At 42.8% G+C, this 17,912-nt stretch overlaps 1 protein-coding gene across 9 annotated transcripts in view; it reads right to left on the reverse strand.

The window, feature by feature from the left end:
* The window catches only part of GABBR2 (gamma-aminobutyric acid type B receptor subunit 2), a 1,059,696-nt gene that overhangs the window by 574,640 nt on the left and 467,144 nt on the right, over positions 1 to 17,912 (reverse strand). For 8 of the 9 annotated variants that reach the window (XM_033929595.1, XM_033929596.1, XM_033929597.1 and 5 more), the window contains one exon: positions 9,827 to 9,997. In XM_033929595.1, coding sequence (XP_033785486.1) covers positions 9,827 to 9,997 — 171 coding nt within the window. Of the gene's footprint in view, positions 1 to 9,826; positions 9,998 to 17,912 lie in introns of those variants that run through there. The other variant, XM_033929604.1, reaches the window with a different exon arrangement.

Genomic DNA, 17,912 nt, shown 5'->3' on the forward strand with positions numbered 1-17,912 from the left:
GCACAACACCCTCATAGTTATTCCTCAACACCTGGCCCTCACGATTGTCAAAAGATGCCATGATCTGGCACACTCTGGAGAACCCGCTATGAAAATTGACTCTCAAGAGACATTTCTTTATCAATCACCTTGATCAGCTAGTCCGGAATATGGTCCGACAGTGTGTTGTCGGTTCTAGAATAAAATTCCCAATCAGATGACTGCCACCACTTGGATACCAACCTATTGGAACATATCCGATGCAGGTTCTGTCTGTAGATTTTACCCACATGCCCATTTCCCGTTCCCTCAGTCACTTCCTAGTCTTCACAGACACCCTGACTAGATGGGTCAAAGCCTTCCTTACTTGCACTGAACGCGCCAGGGAAGTAACCAAACACCTCCTGAATAATTCCGTGCTTTGGTCTCCCTGTTTTTATAGGCAGTGACAATGGCCCTGCTTTCATTGTCAATGTTGTCCAACAAATTGCTCAGGCCCTCCAAATTGAATAGAAATTATATGCTGCTTACTATCCTGAGAGCTCTGGTCAGGTCGAAAAAAATAAACAGAACTCTTAAGACCCTTCTCACAAAATGAATTGAAGAAACTAATATGTCCTGACCTGTCCTGCTGCCTTCTGTTCTTTTTCAGATTAGATGCATCCCATCTAAGCCCCATTTGAGCTCATGTTCGGCCGGCAACCACCCATTGTGAACCCAGATTCTGGTTCCTTTGCTACTCTGGGATCAGATATCCTCCAGAGTCAGGTCCAGTCTTTAGCTAAAGCCCTTTAAGAGCTCCACAAATGGGTCCTGGAAAGGGCCCCACTATCGATAGCTACACAAGTCCATGGGTATGTCCCTGTAAATACAGTATGGCTAAAACTTGGAAGTCAGACCCCCTGAAACCTAGGTGGATAGGTCCTTTTACTGTCCTAATTTCTTCTCTTACAGTTGTCAAAGGTGTCCGGACATGAAACTTGGTTCCACTACAACACGGATCTTCAGCTGAAGCTTTCTAAGACCTCAAAAGTTCTGAATATTTACCACTGTACTTAGCAGGTGTCCTGAATATAATTCTTTATAAGTGTTTGAGTTTAATTGACTGCCTGTGGTTCACCACTGCCTTTAGCAAGTGTCTTGAGTATAACTGTTTGAAGTTTTCTAAGTTGTGCCTGAAAGAAAAATGAGTTTCCTATGTTAGTATATATATATATTTGTGTTGCCCTCACTTATGTTTCTTTCTTCTGTATTTTGTACTTAACAAGTGCAGCCCCTTTGCCTGATGTTTGTTTGCATGAAGGAGTTAAGTACAGTGTCAAACATTTGAGGGTATTTTCTGTTTCCAACCTACTGGTGATGAAGTTTAAAAGTGGGCGGAAATCTGCATTTATAATGTTGAGGGTCCACTTATCAACTAGACTCTTATTGTAGACCCCACTCACCCGGTGTCTTTGTATTGTGATACATGTGTGCTATTTGATGTTTCTCAAGGTCATGGTACTACCCCTAATACAGTTTTGTGTGGCTCCCTAGATTAACTGTGTTATTATAACCTGATGCCTTTAAGAACTGCCCCTATGAGGAAACCTTCACTAATGGTGGAGCCTGTCCTTTATGAGAAAGTGTCTTGTGGGCCACCTACAATAACCCACACAAATATCCCCCTAATACCCCGTCTGCCTCCCTTACTATAGGTCCTAGCTCCGGCCCCTTGTGTACTACAGGCTACTGTAATCCCATGGTTTTCACTATCACTGACCCATATAACTGGAATGCCAATGTCCAAGTCCAGAAGGCCAGAGACTGCATGGCATTGTATATTGATGGTAAAAGGTGAGACCCAGGTACTGATGTATATGTCCGAATTGTATCCCACTCATGTGCTCCTGTCTATCACTCTGTGGTGTTTCCCCAGTTTTATGAAATTATGAAAGTAGATACTAATATCCTGTAATCACTAGAAATCTGTTTATATAGTTTGCTGAAACTATAGGTCAGACTCTTAATGTTAGCAATTATTTTGTATGAGGAGGGACTGGTATGGGAGAACAGTGGCTATGGGAGGCAATGCAGCTGGACATGTTAAACCTGACTTCACAGACCCTCACTTTTACGTCAGGTCCACGACCTTCACGATGGGCCTTGTGAACCTCCATTGTTGCTTCCCACTGTCTTCAGCCCTTCAGACACTGCTTAATGGAACTTCCTATGAATTATGGTCAGCTCCTGATAGTTGATATTGGCTCTGTGATCCGTTTGCCTACTCTTGGTTGCCTGCTTAATGGACTGGTACATGTGTGCTTTGCATGATCCGTCCCAGCTTCTTCCTGTTACCGCTGGCCGATGGTGAACACCTGGGAGCCCCTGTATTCAACACCAGAGGTCGCCAAAAGCGGTCTACTTCCACCAATTCCCTTAAAATAGGTGAATGGGGTGATGACTGGCCTGCAGAACGGATCATTGCTGCTTATGGACCTGCCACATGGACCGAGGATGACACCTGGGGCTATCGGACCCCAATCTATATGCTGAACTGCATTATTTGTCTATAAGCTGTACTTGAACTGATAACCAATGAGACCTCCCGAGCTTTGAGTACCATTGGCAGAGCGAATGCTAAAATGTGCACTGCTATTTATCAGAATCGTCTAGCTTTGGACTATTTACTAGCTGCTGTGCCTGTGATAAATTCAACCTCTCCAACTGCTGCCTTGAACTTGAGTAAAGTGATTGAGAACGATGTGGATCGTATCACCAAACTGGCTCATGTTCCTGACCAGACCTGGCGTGACCTTACTGCAGACTGGATCTCTGGTACCTTCAGCTCCTGATTGCCCTCTGGTTCAGCATTGAAGATCATCTTGCTGGTTGCTGCCCTGTCTTCTCTGCTCCTTTGCTGCCTGCCCTGTATGGTCCCCATAGCCATAAAGCTGCTCCACTGAACTATGGACTCTGTTGTCAAACGTTCCACTGCTGCATTGGCCCTCTCCCAGTATCGTCCCTTACCCACTGGGGACCCCGACTTTCCTGACCCCTAACTTTATTTTGTCAGGCTTGGCTCCTTAGGTACGCCAGCCTGAAAGGGGGGAATGTAGGGTCATGAAATGGTTAACTGTTGTTTAAAATATTGCTCTGGCCTACATAGCTGAAAACAGTGTATAATCTATTGACTGCATCTGCTTAAAATGTATGTCCCTACCTTACCACATTGTAAGCTGAATAGATAAGAGTTTGAGCCATGATGTACCCTGCCCTTCTGTACATTTAACTGTAAGAGTTAGATAAGTGTCCTGCTAGTGACCTGCTAGTGTGAGCTTAGAACCAATGAGTGTTAAGAAAAGTAACACGTGAAAAGCTTTTCTAGAATTCAGTTGTATAGCCAGAAAAATGAATAAATATCTCTGTAACTTCCTGGTTTCGGCACTTCTGAGCCAGCTTGGAGCTCAGGGGTCCAGCATGCATGCTGTGAATAAAACTTGTACTTTCTTCACGCCTCTGACTTTGTGTGTCCAAGTGACCTTTCATTACAAGAAGTGGAATGGTTAAAGATATAGGTGAGACTGTGTTGAGCTACCTAATAATGTATGAATTAAACCTGATCTAAGGTATACAATGCAGATGTGGCTCTGCTTTAGGTAGATTTTAACAAACTGTAGCTCTCACCTCCTCCAGCACCGGACACATGCACAAGCTGTACTGCCTTCAATGCTTACGGAGAAATTATGTTCTTATCTGTTAATTTTCTTTCCTTTAGACACAGCAGATGAATCCAGAGACCAATGGGATAGCACACATCTACCAGCAGGTGGAGATAGAGAAACTGATTAACAGGTGGTCCTATTGGCTGGCACCCCTCCTGCATCTTCAGTATTGCTCCTTGCCCAAGCATCCGTAACCATCAATATGCTTAGCATGTAAAAAACTTCTTTCCCATAACAAATTTCAAAAGGTAATAATACAGAATACAACTATCAAGAATAACAGACTTCGAAAGTTGCAAAAGAAAAAAATGACAGTCAATATCCAGAAAGGGTGGGGCTCTGGATTCATCTGCTGCGTCTAAAGGAAAGAAAATTAACAGGTAAGAACATAATTTTTCCTTCCTTAGCAACAGCAGCAGATGAATCCAGAGACCAATGGGTTGTAGCAAAGCAATCCTCAATCTGGGTGGGAAGCAAACGGCGGCTCCGCAACAACCGAAGCACTAAACGCTGCCTCCACATCCAACCAGTAATGCTGAGATAAAGTATTCTTGGAAGACCAAGTAGCCGCATGACAAAACTACTCCAAGGAAAAAACCTGTGGATTATGTCCAAGTAGCCTGCATTGCTTTGGCTGAATGGTCATGAAGTTCTTCCGCCAAGTAAGCGTAAAGAATGTCCTCCTGGACCCTTTGGACGCTGTCATACGTTTGTCGCATCCCTTGAAAAAGAAGTGATCTAAATGACTAAAAGTCGTTAGAAACCTACAAATTGCAGAGAATGCTATGCACTTTTAAAAAATGCAGTGATGAAAAGCTCGCCTCCCCATTCCTCCTACCAGGAAGGAGGAAGGAAAAGTGAGAGCGGCATAAAAGAAAGGAGGACACCACCTTAGAAAGAAATTGTGGTACTGTTCGAACTGACACCCCAGAATTTGTAAATCAGAAATAAGAATCCCCTCCATACAAGGCCTGCAGCTCAGAAAACCGCCGAGCTGAAGCCATGACCACAAGAAACACCGTGTTCAACGTCACACCTTTTAGAGTCTCAAAAAACAAGGTTGAAACAAAGCCTTCTATAAACTGCGAAGAAGTACCTTAAGACTGTAGTCCGGACAGGGCTTCTTAAGAGGTGTACAAATATACTGTACTCCTTTTAGGAACTGAACTACATGAAGCTGAGAAGTAAGCGAAGAGTGAGATACCTAGCCCTTGTAACAAGCTAAGATTGCCACTTGAAGCTGAAGGGAACTGAATGCTAAGCCCTTGGCAATACGCTTGGGCCAAAAAAGAAAGAATATAAATCATAGAACTCTGGAAGGGTGTCAATGTTGAGAAGTACCCAAGAAAGGAAACGCCTCCAAACAGAAGCATAAGCCACAGGTGAAGACTTCCGTATCGCTTGGAGAAGAGAAGAAATAACCTGCTTCACATAAATCTTACACATCAGCCATGACTTTTCAAAAGCTAGGTCATAATACCAAAATAGGACAAATATCCATGTTGATCGGACCCTAGGTGAGTAAATCCGGAGATACCAGGAATCTCAACAGTTCACCCATCAAAAGACTTATCAGATCTGCATAGCAAGGATGGCACAGCCAATCTGGAGATTCTCTAATTACTGTGCCCTGAAAGCGAGCTTGAGATGGTAAATCCATCCAATCATCAGCCAGGGGAAAACACTTAAAAGGAGAAACCAGAGGCGAGAAAGAAGCAACGCTGCTACCCCCTCTGTTTGTCACTCGCTGCATCTGCTGAAGAAGCTAGGAAGCTATTTATTATTTCCAAAGCGTTGAAAGGCGTACACAGCGCTGTACATTTTAACATACAATAGACAGTCCATGCTCAGATTTTGTGGTGAGAAAGTCTATCTAAACCCTTTTCCTATCCTGTAAAATGATGCGCTGACAGAAGAGGAAGATGAGATTCCACCCATTGAAGTAGAACCATTACTTTACTCGCCAACTGAGTACATCATGTACTTTCCTGGCTATAGAGAAATACCACTGTCATAACACTGTCCTAAAAGACCTTTATCGTCATTCCCTAAGAATGGTCTGAAACTCCTGAAACAGTAGCCTGACCATGCTTCAGTCCAGAAGAATGAACGAGTACTGAGTCTCCTCTCTTAATACCAGACTCCTTGCGCTGAGGATTGAAGGCACTGAGCCCCCCAACCTGACAACCTGGGATGTTTGGTGACTGAGCCAGTCCAGCAAAGACCGAGGCATGCCTTTGAAAAGATTAATCTCGCGGAGCCACCAAATTATATTGAGCAATGCTTGAGGAGCCTAATAGATATTACAATTGGAGCCTTGAGATACCGAGAACCACTAGAACAAAAGCGACTGCTTTAGCATTCTCATGTGAAAGCAAGCCGAAGTTCCCAGTGGAGTCACCACCATAGATCCTAGAACCTGTACAGAATCCCATACTCTTGTTCTTGGTGACTGAAGAAAGCAAACCTGAGATTGTAACCTGTTGCCCCAGTCTCTGGGAAGAAACACATTCCTCTCCTACGTGAACAACATCCCCTGATATTCCAATAATTAGTACAGGAGAAAAGAGCTCTTTGAAAATTTGAAGATTCACATCCAAAGAATTGAAGAAAAGAAGTTACATAGAAACATAGAAGATGACGGCAGATAAGGGCCATAGCCCATCAGGTCTGCCCACTCTACTGACCCACCTCCAAGTCTACTATCCTAGGGATCCCACTCCTGGTGACAAGTTCTCATGGCTTAACCCTCTAAGGGATCCCACTGGGCATCCCATTTGCTCTTAAATTCTTGCACGCTGTTTGCCTCGATCACCTGCACCGGGAGCTCGTTCCAAGGATCAACCACTCTCTTGGTGAAGAAATATTTCCTGGTGTCGCCATGAAATTTCCCGCCCCTGAGTTTGAGCGGATGCCCTCTTGTGGCTGAGGGTCCTTTGAGAAAGAGAATCTCTTCTTTTATCTCGATACGGCTGGTAATATACTTAAACGTCTCGATCATGCCTCCTCTCTCCCTACGTTCTTCGAGTAAGTACAGCTGCAAATTTTTCAGCCTTTCCTCGTACGATAGATCCTTGAGCCCCGAGACCATCCTGGTGGCCATCCGTTGCACCGACTCTACTCTCAGCACATCTTTTCAGTAGTGTGGCCTCCAGAATTGCAAAAAGAAGAGATCACCCGTTTGTGTCTGACAAATTGACCTGGCTGGAAGACATCCGAATCAAGCAATCGTCTAAGAAAGAAAGTACCTGAATCTCCTGTTTGCGCCAAAACACCACTACTGCCCTCATTTTCAAAAATGTTCATGGAGCTGTGGCTAGGCCAAATGGCATCTGCCAAAACTGATAGCGCTGCTCGATGAGAGCTAAGCGAAGATAGTGCAAATTCGGTGTCCATAGGGAAATTGTAAATATTCTCAGTTTTTCTCCAGAAATGTCTAACTCTGAGAAACTAATTTACCAGAATGAGATCCAGCCACCGTCTGACTAATTCCCCCATCTTAGGCACTATGAAGTAAATGGAATAACTTCCCTTAGTTCCGGAAGAAGGGAAACTACTGCCCCGAGTACCAGTAACACTTAAAAGGGGTCTTGCATGAACGTAACCTTCGGAAGCTCAATACATGGTCACTCCAAGAAAGATTCTGAAATGGGAGGAAGATTCAAAGTTGCAAGCAGCCTGAAAAATGCCCAAAGCCCCCTGACCTGACATCATAGTGTCTCCTTCCTCACAAGAAAGCATAAAGAGTTACCAAAGGAAGTGTAGACCCCTTCAGAATGAAAAGCAGACAGTCGGGGAACAGCTGGACAAGAGCTGTAAATTCTGGAAGAAGAAAGGAACTTTCCCAGAAAAAAATCCAGATTTGCGATGTAAGATGGAGTATGTTGGAATTCTGAAAACAATGTTAACTCCATGTAATGTTAGCCAAAAACTTACTGCCTTTGAAGTGAAGACGTACTAGATGTAATCTAGAAGCTGCATTGACCGCCCCATGGGAAACAATCTGCACCCTAATTGTTATCAGATAAAGCTCACATCCCTAAAGAGAGCTTCAGGGATGATTCCAACAGCCACATAGCATTTGCTACTCTGTGGGTTTGGGAGAATAGATAACTTGTCCTTGGTTAGAAGGAGCCACACAGCTCTTCCTGTCAGTTTGAGGGACTGAGTAGCATGTGCCATGAGAAGATGGCGACCTAAGAAATCTGTGAGAGAAGCTTTGAAAATTGCACACTAGAAATAGAAAAGACATTTCAGGAATCAATTCTATAGTGCTACCAGACACACACAGCACTGCACAGAGGCACAAAGAATAAGAAAACCTTTAAACCTACATAGACTCAGCCTTCAGGGACACCGAGAGACACAAGATACCCGTATGAAACACAGGGTACTCTCATGCTGCTGACATCACTGTGCAGCAATTTGCCTTCTGCCGACCCATAACGGCAAAAAAAAACGAGATTGGGCGGCTGAGCACAGGGCAAAAATCTTTTTCTTAAGCACCGTGAGGCATAACAGTACAGTCGCAATTAAAGTAGTTAAGTCTTTTCAAGCAGAGAGAGTGGGGAAACACACACACAAGGTATATCACCGCAACAGTGGCAAAAGCTGTTGGAACACTCCTGACGCGTAGAACCCCCAAAACAGGGAAGCCGCGGGATAGTGACCTAAGTCAGCTGCAAAATAAACTCTGTGAACGCTGTGGTGCTCCCGCTAGCGCCAGAGACCCAAGCGTGTGCTTGTTTCATGCTTAAATGAGCTGGCTCTATCAACAATGCATTAAAAAACCTACCCAGAGCCAACCATTAAAATATTTTTCACACTGTCATGGTATAAAATGCTTAAAATAAACACTGGAGAGAAATAAATGAATGCTGCTTCGTTCTCAGTTTAGGAAAATAAGCACACGCTTCATGCGCTCAGTCAGGAACCGGCTATGTGAAGAACATACCCGGAGCCATCCAAATATTTACCTCCACCCGGCTGCGGGAGCTGCCAAGCAAATTCCGCCTCGGGGAGAAATCCCACTACCGCTGTGACGCTACTGCCAGAGTATGAAAACAAGCGCGCGTCTACAACACGCGGGAAGGCACTAGTTCCGTCAAAGGAGCTCCATCCATACACCCAAAGCCCTTTACTGAATAAACTTCATACAAATGGAAATTTACTTGTCAGTCACTAAACCATTTCTACAACTTTACAAAATATAGTGTTTGATAAAAAACATATTCCTTCTGTAGACTCACACCGAACCTGCAGTTCCACCACAATCAGAAAAGAATTTCAAATAAAACATATACTCACAACTTTGTTGATAGTGCCAGGAGATGTCGGTTGCTCAGCACTGTGAGGGCAGAATTGTTTAATAGTCACTGTGATCTCTCTATTTCTTTTTTTTTTTTTTACAGTGAAGGGAAAGAAGAAAAATCGAGTCAGACCCTCTATCACTGGAGTGAGGGTGAGGTAGGGACCTGGGGGGGGGGGGGCAGATGTAACCCCTAAAGCCGGCACCGTTCAGCTGGACACCCCTATCTCACTGAAGAGAAACCTCAACAGGAGAAAATAATTTTTCAGTCACAGCCAGAATTCAGGAGCTAGTTGAATAGTGACCATCACCTGCTGGGAGATGGAACATACTGAAGATACAGGAGGTGTGCCAGCCAATATGACCACCTGTTAATCAGTTTATCTATCTCCACCTGCTGATAGATGTGTGCTATCCCATTGGTCTCTGGATTCATCTGCTGCTGTTGTTAAGGAACCTACATTCTAGAACGTTCATGCAAGCGCTTTCCTGCGTCTGTACGCGATTGTGAGGTGAAGTGGAGAGGAGAATCGCATACAGACACAGGAAAGTGCTTGCCTGCAGTTACAGCAGTAAGGCGAGCAACGTTCCAGAACACGACCGCCGGACATTTAAGGCACAAGTTTTTCATAAAGAATCATTCTTTATAATACCGAGGGCCTCAAAATAGTACCTGGTGGGCCGCAAGTTTGAGACCACTGCTCTATAACAAGGAAAATTAGTCCTATTTGGTCAATGGAAACTTTCTTGAACATATGTTATATGAAACACTGACAAGCACCAAGGGAACCAAATATTATAATCTACTTTGTATAACCAGTTAAGATGCACAAACCTCAGAAAATCTTTGTACATCTTGGGTCAGAGTTCCCACTCTCTTCCAACTGAAGTGCTTAAGAAATTTCACAATTGCTGGATTCACTGCATTGTCTGATGGAACTGTCCGGAAGAAGTAAGGGTATTTTTTCTTATCAGCTAGAACAGGTGTTGTTGCTGCAAATGAAAGCTGCATAAAAAGAAAAACATTGAAATAATTAATTAATTTGATCCAGTTATGCTTAAATTACTGAACAGAAATCATGAAGTGTATCAAACATCATATGATGGAGCTTTCGCTCCTCTGAAAAGCCCAAACATTTGCAGCACCATTTTAGAAAGAAAATAGAATGAGAATTAATACATTCATGGCAGTACTATTTTAGACAAGGATGTACTGATGTACAGCGTTTTCTAAAATACATGTAGGAATATATAGAAACACAGAAATATGACGGCAGATAAAGGCCAAATGGCCCATCTAGTCTGCCCATCCACAGTAATGTACATTCCTTTTTTTAAAAAAAATAATTTTTTTTTGAGAGAACAGAATATCAGAAAAGCAGTTCACAAAGGTACACCAAATTACGAATGCAGCACTCTCCAAAATGATTAACATTTAAGCAAACTTATGTAAACAATCATATAAAACCAATACAGCAAGATGTCACAAGTATGAAATTTAGACATCCTGTTCCCAGTCTTTTTTTTTAATTCTTTATTTATAATTTTAACAATTGACAATCTTACAAGTCAAACAAGAAAAATACAATGTAAAATGAAATTATGATATACCAAATTGTTTGAAGACATCTCCTTATTATTACAAATTATAGTTAGTCCTCAATATTCTAGCTAAAATAGAACTGAAATAGAACATAGGAAATTAAATCAAAAGGAAATCAAGAATGGAGGTCTGACTGCTCTTAGAACAATTCTTTTCCTGAGCTATCTTGAAAAACAGCAAAACTCATGTAGTGGATACAGACTGTTCTCTAGCCAAAATAAATTTAGACGGCCGTTGCGGCTCGTAGAGAACGTATCTATTTTCTTTATATACCATTATGTACTTGCAAGGGTATCTTAGAGGAAAGGTTGCCCCTAAACAAACTGCCTTAGGTCTCAAAATGAGAAATTGTTTCCTTCTCTTCTGGGTGGAACGAGAAGCAGGATACATTCTTATAATATTCGTCAAAAAAGGAACATCTTTACATTTAAAAAACATCTTAAGCATCCATTCCCTCTCAAAGTCAATAGCAAACTGTACAATTAATGTAACTGAAACCTGGACCTCAGTATCTAACCTCTCCAGAAAATTAGTCAGATCCAAACTATCAGCAGAAACATTCTGCTGGTTAGGCTTCTGAGATTTAACTATTGTAGGAAGGTAATATATTTTGGAGAGAGGTGGTTTCGGGCACCTCGGGCATGAGGTTTCGGGCACTTTCAGATTGTCACTCAAATACCTTTTAAACATTGCTAAGGCAGTTATAGGATGGACTATAGGAAAGTTAACAATCCAGAGATTACATCTCCTAATAGAATTTTCCATCATTTCTTGCTTAAAATTGCAAACTAGCACTGTCCTTAGCCCAAGTTAGAGCTTGTAGTTCCAAGAGTTTTATCTTAGTCTCCAAATCAGTCACTTTACTCACTACAGATGCTACCTTGGTCTTAAATTCCAAATTTTCTGAAAGTACTGTAGTACATCACGTGGAAAGTTGCTGAATTTGATTCCCTAGAGAAGATTGCATATAGCATCCCATATCGATTCCATAGTGAAGACCTTGGGCCTCTGTAAGGCAACAGCTTCTGCTCGAGAGCTCCCTGCAGCAACCAGTGCACCAAGAACTGCCTAAGTTGTGGAAAAATCTTCCTGAGTTTGCTGTATTCTCATCACCAACTGGAAAGGAGTTGATACCTCCTCTTGCCCCCTTCCAGAGTCGGTCCTCCCACTCCGTGGGACCAGCAAGGATTCCTGGGCCGGCATATCCAAAAAGGACTTTCCCATTGCACCAGAACAGCTGGGTGGACTTTGCTCATCGGAGGATAGTGTGACGTCCTCGAGGGAGAGATCTCATGCCTCAATTCGCGCGGTCTCTCCAGCCATGGATATCTCCGGTCACTGCGTTCCAGAGCTGCGCTCCACAAAGGCATCCATTGGGCCTGTTAGTAAAGCAGTTTTATCCGGGAACCGGACTTTGGATTTTTGTTTTACCATCCAGTAAGCAGGAAAAAAAGCTTATTGCAGGTATGACAGCGTCTCCGGGGAGGCAGCAGGCCACAATCTTGTTAATGCTCTGCCCCAGTCTTTTACTTTTATCCCCCAAGTACCTGCCCATCCACCCCACATCCTCCCACATATCCAGATGAACATACTCGCAATCTTTCAAACTTTTCAAAGTCAGAAATGTTGCCAACATTCCAAATACATTTTGTGACATACTTTTTCCATGTGTTTCATTCTCCTACGTTTCCATCCTGCCATTTGAGACATGAGTTAACCAATGTGGCATAAAGGGTGCTGCATCCCCCACTCAATGCTGTAGGATAACCACCTTTGCCAAACCAAAGGCCAGCAACAGGAAGCTCCTCAAATTACTGACAGGCAAGGGGGTCTTTTATACCTAATAGCAAAGTCTTATAAGACCACTCCAGTGATTTACCCAGGATGCTTTCTACTAGTGAATGACATGGTGACTGTTACCCGCGGCTAGCCACGGTAACCCGTTGGAATGGGGAGGAAAAAAAACTGGTTGCCGCAGGTATGGGGGACAAGGCCATTCACCGCCTCGTGGAGTGGTGAGTGGCCTTGTTCCTGCAGTTAAGTATCTTGCGTGTATTGCCTCACTTCTCACATCTCCAGGACAGCAGCCCTCACGATTGTGCAGTACAGCAGCACCCTTCCTCCCAATCGCCGTGGTCCAGGCATGTCTTCCCCTCATCGAGGCATCTCCCTCCCTCCCCTGGCTATTTTCAGTTGTCTCTCTGAGTGGCCCAAGCCTTTTCACAAGTTGTGTGTGTGGCTGCCATAAAACTTCTTATCTGACGTGAGCCACCTAGGTGGAAACAGGAAGTTGTGTCAGAGGAGTAGTTTTAGGACAGTCGAGCATAGAATTTGTGAATAGGTTTGGGCCGCTCGGAGAGAGAAAACTGAAAAATCACCAGTGAAGGTGAGGAGAAGGGAGGGAGGTAGATGTCCCGATGAGGGGAATAGATGCCCAGACCGCGGCGATCAGGAGGGCGCTGAAGGGAAGTGGAGAGAGGAACAGATGCTGAAAGAAAATGGGAGAGAGTGGGGCAGATGCTGCATGGAAGTGGATAGGAGAGAGAGAGAGGAACAGACACTGGAAAAACATGGGGAGAAGAAAGAGGGGAGCAGACACTGAAGGGAAGTGGAGAGAGGGAGGCACAGACACTGGACGAAAGTGGGGAGAGGAGAGAGTGGAACAGACACTGAAGATGAGAATCATTTTGATTAGGGTGATGTGACCCAAAAAATATACAGGCAAATCTGTCCACCTGTGACAAAGTTCCTTTATAGTTTCCAGTTTGTGTATATATATATATATATATATATATATATATATATATATATCTTCTGCATAGAGATAGCATAGGCTGATACCTTGCTCATGACTCAGATTATGTCATACAGTGTCTGTTATATAATTCACCCCAGTTAGGAGCATTTCGGGGTGTTTGTCTTTCACCGAGGCTGGGACTCGAGACATTAGGATATGGCAAGCAGATTACACAAAGGCAACCATGGCTGCCGCCTTAATCCCTAGGACCAAAGCTTCAAATTGCTGCTAGAGGACCACATCCACTTTACAGTTCAAAGTATCTTAACATCACACCTCCTTCACTAGTCAAGGAGGTTCATTTGGTGATCTGCACCACCAGCAAATCCACCTTTGGCTGACTAGCTGCTGAAATCTGGAGCCATAGGGTAAAATTTGGACATAGTCTTAGCAACTTACAAGGACCCTTCTGTGACCAGCTTTGCGATATCTGGATGCAAGAGAAAGAATGCAGTCAAAGTAACTGAACTGCTCGTAATTGAGCACTGCGACAAGTTTCAAGTTTATTCATGGCTTGATATACCGACTATCACTTGTATCTGGGCGGTTTACAATATCACAAATTAAAAAGTTTAATATGAATAGATAAAATAAAATAAAATAATATGGGGTAAACCTAAAACTATGACAATTGAGACTGATTAGAAACGAGAGGATTTTTGGGGATAGGAAAATAATAAATTACAATGATAAAAATAAAGGGGGGGGTAGAGGGAAGGAAGGTAACATGAGGAAGGTAGGGATATCGCTTCTTAAAAGCGTTTTGGTGTTGTGGTTTTTTTTGTTTGTTTTTTCACTCACGATGGAGCTGGATGAACATCCTACTTCAATTCTCGCAGAGAGGTAGATATAATGTTTGAGAGCACAAAGGCTTTGAATAGCTGTCACACTATGGGGACTTCCCCCTGGTTCAAGGCCACTACTGCTTCTTGACTACTGTTCTCATGCAGAGAACCAGACTCTACATCTTGGGACAATAATGGCATGGAATTGGACTTTCCATACTCCCAGACTACATCAGACTGAACTTCCTGGTATAGTTCTGTGTCCTCGTCTGGTAGGGTACATGCTGAGTGGGGGAACCCTGTGCTACCACCTCCGTTGCACTTAATGCAGGCACTGAGGACCCTCAGGAGTTCAAATAGGCATTCTACATAAAGCTCACAAAATTCAGGTGAAGCCTTGTACGGGGGTCTGAGACCCTCAATACAAGGCATCATCTGGATTTTGTGAGCCTCATGTGGACCCCCCCTGCCAGTCCTCCTGGGCTCTGCAGCCACTACACATCTGCACTTGGCCAATGCACCTTCAGAGGGCTCTGGAAAGGGTATCTATTCTTGGGAAGATGCCTTCTGCAGATCCCCACCCCTGGAGGACTCGAAGGAAGCTGAGCCCAAGGCTCCCACTCCTCTCCCGTGCACTTAGTCATGACATGGGCGCTCCTTAGCTGGCCATCCAGCACAAACTTGACATGATATAGGGATAGGAAAGCTTGAGGGGTCAATCCCTATCCATTTTAAATAAAATTAAGGGGTTTAAGGCAGCTGGAGGCTTGAGAAAAAAAAAGATCATTTAAAATTCAAGATGGACACTACCAGCAAAATCACATCAAAAACTGTCCATGGGGATTCCTCTGAAGCACAATAAAATGCAGGGAAAGGGATTTTAGAGATAGAGGACCTTGGTTCTTTCTATAAAAGCCTTCAAATTATACTTTTGGAGACACTCCCCCCTTGATTTCCCCCCCTAGGCTATAATAGTCTTACTCACTGAGCCATGTGCCTGCATGCTTCAGCTTCGGAGTGTCGCTGGGACAAACGGAGAAGAACTATGACTCACAGATTTGCAAGAAAACTTGGTCTTTGGAGTGCCAATATGACTGATGTTGGATTGAACCTCAACCCCTGGAGAACCTCAATTCATGAAGGGAGAGAGAATCAAACAGCCAGCCTATTATTAAGCCTGGTCAAACCGAGATGAAGCCAAACAGCCTGTGCTCAAGTTCCTGATAAATCTGGAATAAGAGAAGCTATGCAGGGGATGACCCCCCTAAGCTCTAAAAAAATACAAATGCAGGCCGGCTAGCTAGGTGTCTCCGAGGGCTGATCCTATTAGCAGCAGACTTCCGCAACACGAGTCTGTGTGTCTTCTCCAAGGTAGTGGTCCTAACAAGTAGGGACCTCTGGGCATGATCCTCCAACTGAACACTACGAAAAATACCCAAAAATAATAAAACTGCAAAGCAGAACAGAAACACTTCTAAGCAACTTGCTTGTAGGAAAAAAACTGAGAGGGCAAGAGCAGCTGCCTGGGAAGGAGTCAAAGTTCAAAGATGATTGACAGCATTCTGCAAGCAACTTGAGGGTTCAGATGCATAACCCTAGCGCTCAAGACTACTAGACTCATTGCACTAGAATGTGTCTTATCCAGGCTCGTTTTCATGCTTTCTATGATGCATAACCACAAGAGTAAAGCTACTTACTATCAGAATGAAACAAAGTATTTTCATTGCGAAGTTATTCAGTGGATCATATTTAAGTAAAAACTGTATTATTGACTTTTTTATGTAAATATTTTATGGTCTTATTTTTAATGCACTACTTATTTTATGCTTTGCTGTACCAAGCTGTAAACAAGAAATTGGGAATTGAATGTAATTAAATATAAAGCTTTTTCTTTTTTTTTTTGAGGTTACATTTAATTATATGCAGTTCTTGGTCTCTAAACTGCTATGTAGAATTTGAATTTAAGTAATCACTATCAGCAACACTTATGATTATGTAGATATACATTACCTTTCTGTTAACCATTTGGAGGATGATTTTATAACTGCCAACATTAGTGAAAAATACTTGCATACTTTTCACAGTGTGAAAGAACACTTGTACAGTTGTTTTTAAAATTACCACAGGAAAATGGTATGAAGCCATTGATAGCTCCTAAGTGGTGTGCATAGCTCTTCTAGGGAAAAATAGACGCACACTTTTGAAAAATTGATCAAGTAGGTGCAAAACCCACCCCAACCCTGCTCCAGGACTGCCTCTGTTCACTAGAAGTAAAAAGTGCCCTCATTTCTTTATAGAATACTAACAGAATAGCAAAAACATGTGATTAATTTAGGCACAAACACTTATGCCAGCCATAGAGCTGGCATGTGTGCATCTACCATGTGGTGATATGCTCATAACTTATACTATCTGTAAGTTGCATGATAAAGGGTTATGAATTTGATATACCACCAAGAAGAGAATGACGTGGATATGGTTAAATCAATGATCTGGAACAATGTCAAAACACAGAATTTTGTTTCTGAAAATTGACACTTAGTGAAATAAGATAACCTTCTTTTCAGCTACAGTGGCAAAATAACGCTTAGAATTTAGTAAATTGGTAGATTGAGCTGAGAACTTTTCAGCACCCCCTCATAATCTGCCACTATCCTGAAGAGTTCAAAGCGGATCACAAAGAAAAACAATGACTAAGCTCAAACCCGGTTAATCATAATATGAATAATTTTTGTACAACAAATCACCTAAAAAGTCCTTAAATAAATGTGTTTTTAACCATCTAAATATCATGTAATTACCTTCAGCTCTTATTACATTACATTAGTGATTTCTATTCCGCCGTTACCTTGCAGTTCAAGGCGGATTACAAAAAGGATCTATCTGGCCATTTCCAGAGGAATTATAGAATAGTTAGGGAGTAGTCAACTTGGTTCATAGAGATGAGGTGGTTCTTGTGGCATTAGGTTGTTTTAGAGAGAAGAGAGGCGTTAGGGTCGGTTTCGATTGCTGGGTATCAGGGATTTTTAAAATAGTATGGTTTTTATTTCTTTTCTAAATGTTCTATAGTCAGGGGTCGTTATCAGCATAGTAGAGAGTTGGCAGTCTAATCTCGCTGCTTATGTGGCCAGGAGGCCATTATACAGTTTTTTCCGTTTGACTTCTCTGATTGGGGGGTATGTGAATGGAGCGTGGATTCTCCTTTGTCTGATTGAGGTGGTTCGGATTAGATGGTTGTTTAGGTATATTGGGCTGTTGCTGTTCATGGATTTAAATAGGAGACAGTAGAACTTGAATTGTATTCTTGCTTGAATTGGTAGCCAGTGTGAGTAGAGGTACGCCTCGGTGATGTGGTCATGTTTCTTCAGAGAGTAGATGAGTCTCAAGGCTGTGTTCTGGATTGTCTGCAGTTGTTTAATCATAGTTGCGGGGCAGGAGAGATAGAGAATGTTACAATAATCTAGGAGACCCAGCATTAGGGCCTGGACTAGGATCCGGAATTGAGTTTTGTTGAAGAATTTGCGCACTTGTCTTAGGTTTCTAAAGACACTGAAGGATTTCTGTATTATTTTACTGATTTGTGGTTGCATGGTACAGCATCTGTCATTCGTCATTCCCAGTAGTTTTAGAGTGAATTGCATGGGGAATGTGGTAGAGTTGATTACTAGGTTTGTAATGGATGGTGTCTTATTTTCTAGGAGAATGAATTTTGTTTTTTCTGAGTTTAGTTTCAGTT

This window comes from Geotrypetes seraphini, chromosome 2 (genome assembly GCF_902459505.1).
Source record: "Geotrypetes seraphini chromosome 2, aGeoSer1.1, whole genome shotgun sequence".
Classification (NCBI taxonomy): domain Eukaryota; kingdom Metazoa; phylum Chordata; class Amphibia; order Gymnophiona; family Dermophiidae; genus Geotrypetes; species Geotrypetes seraphini.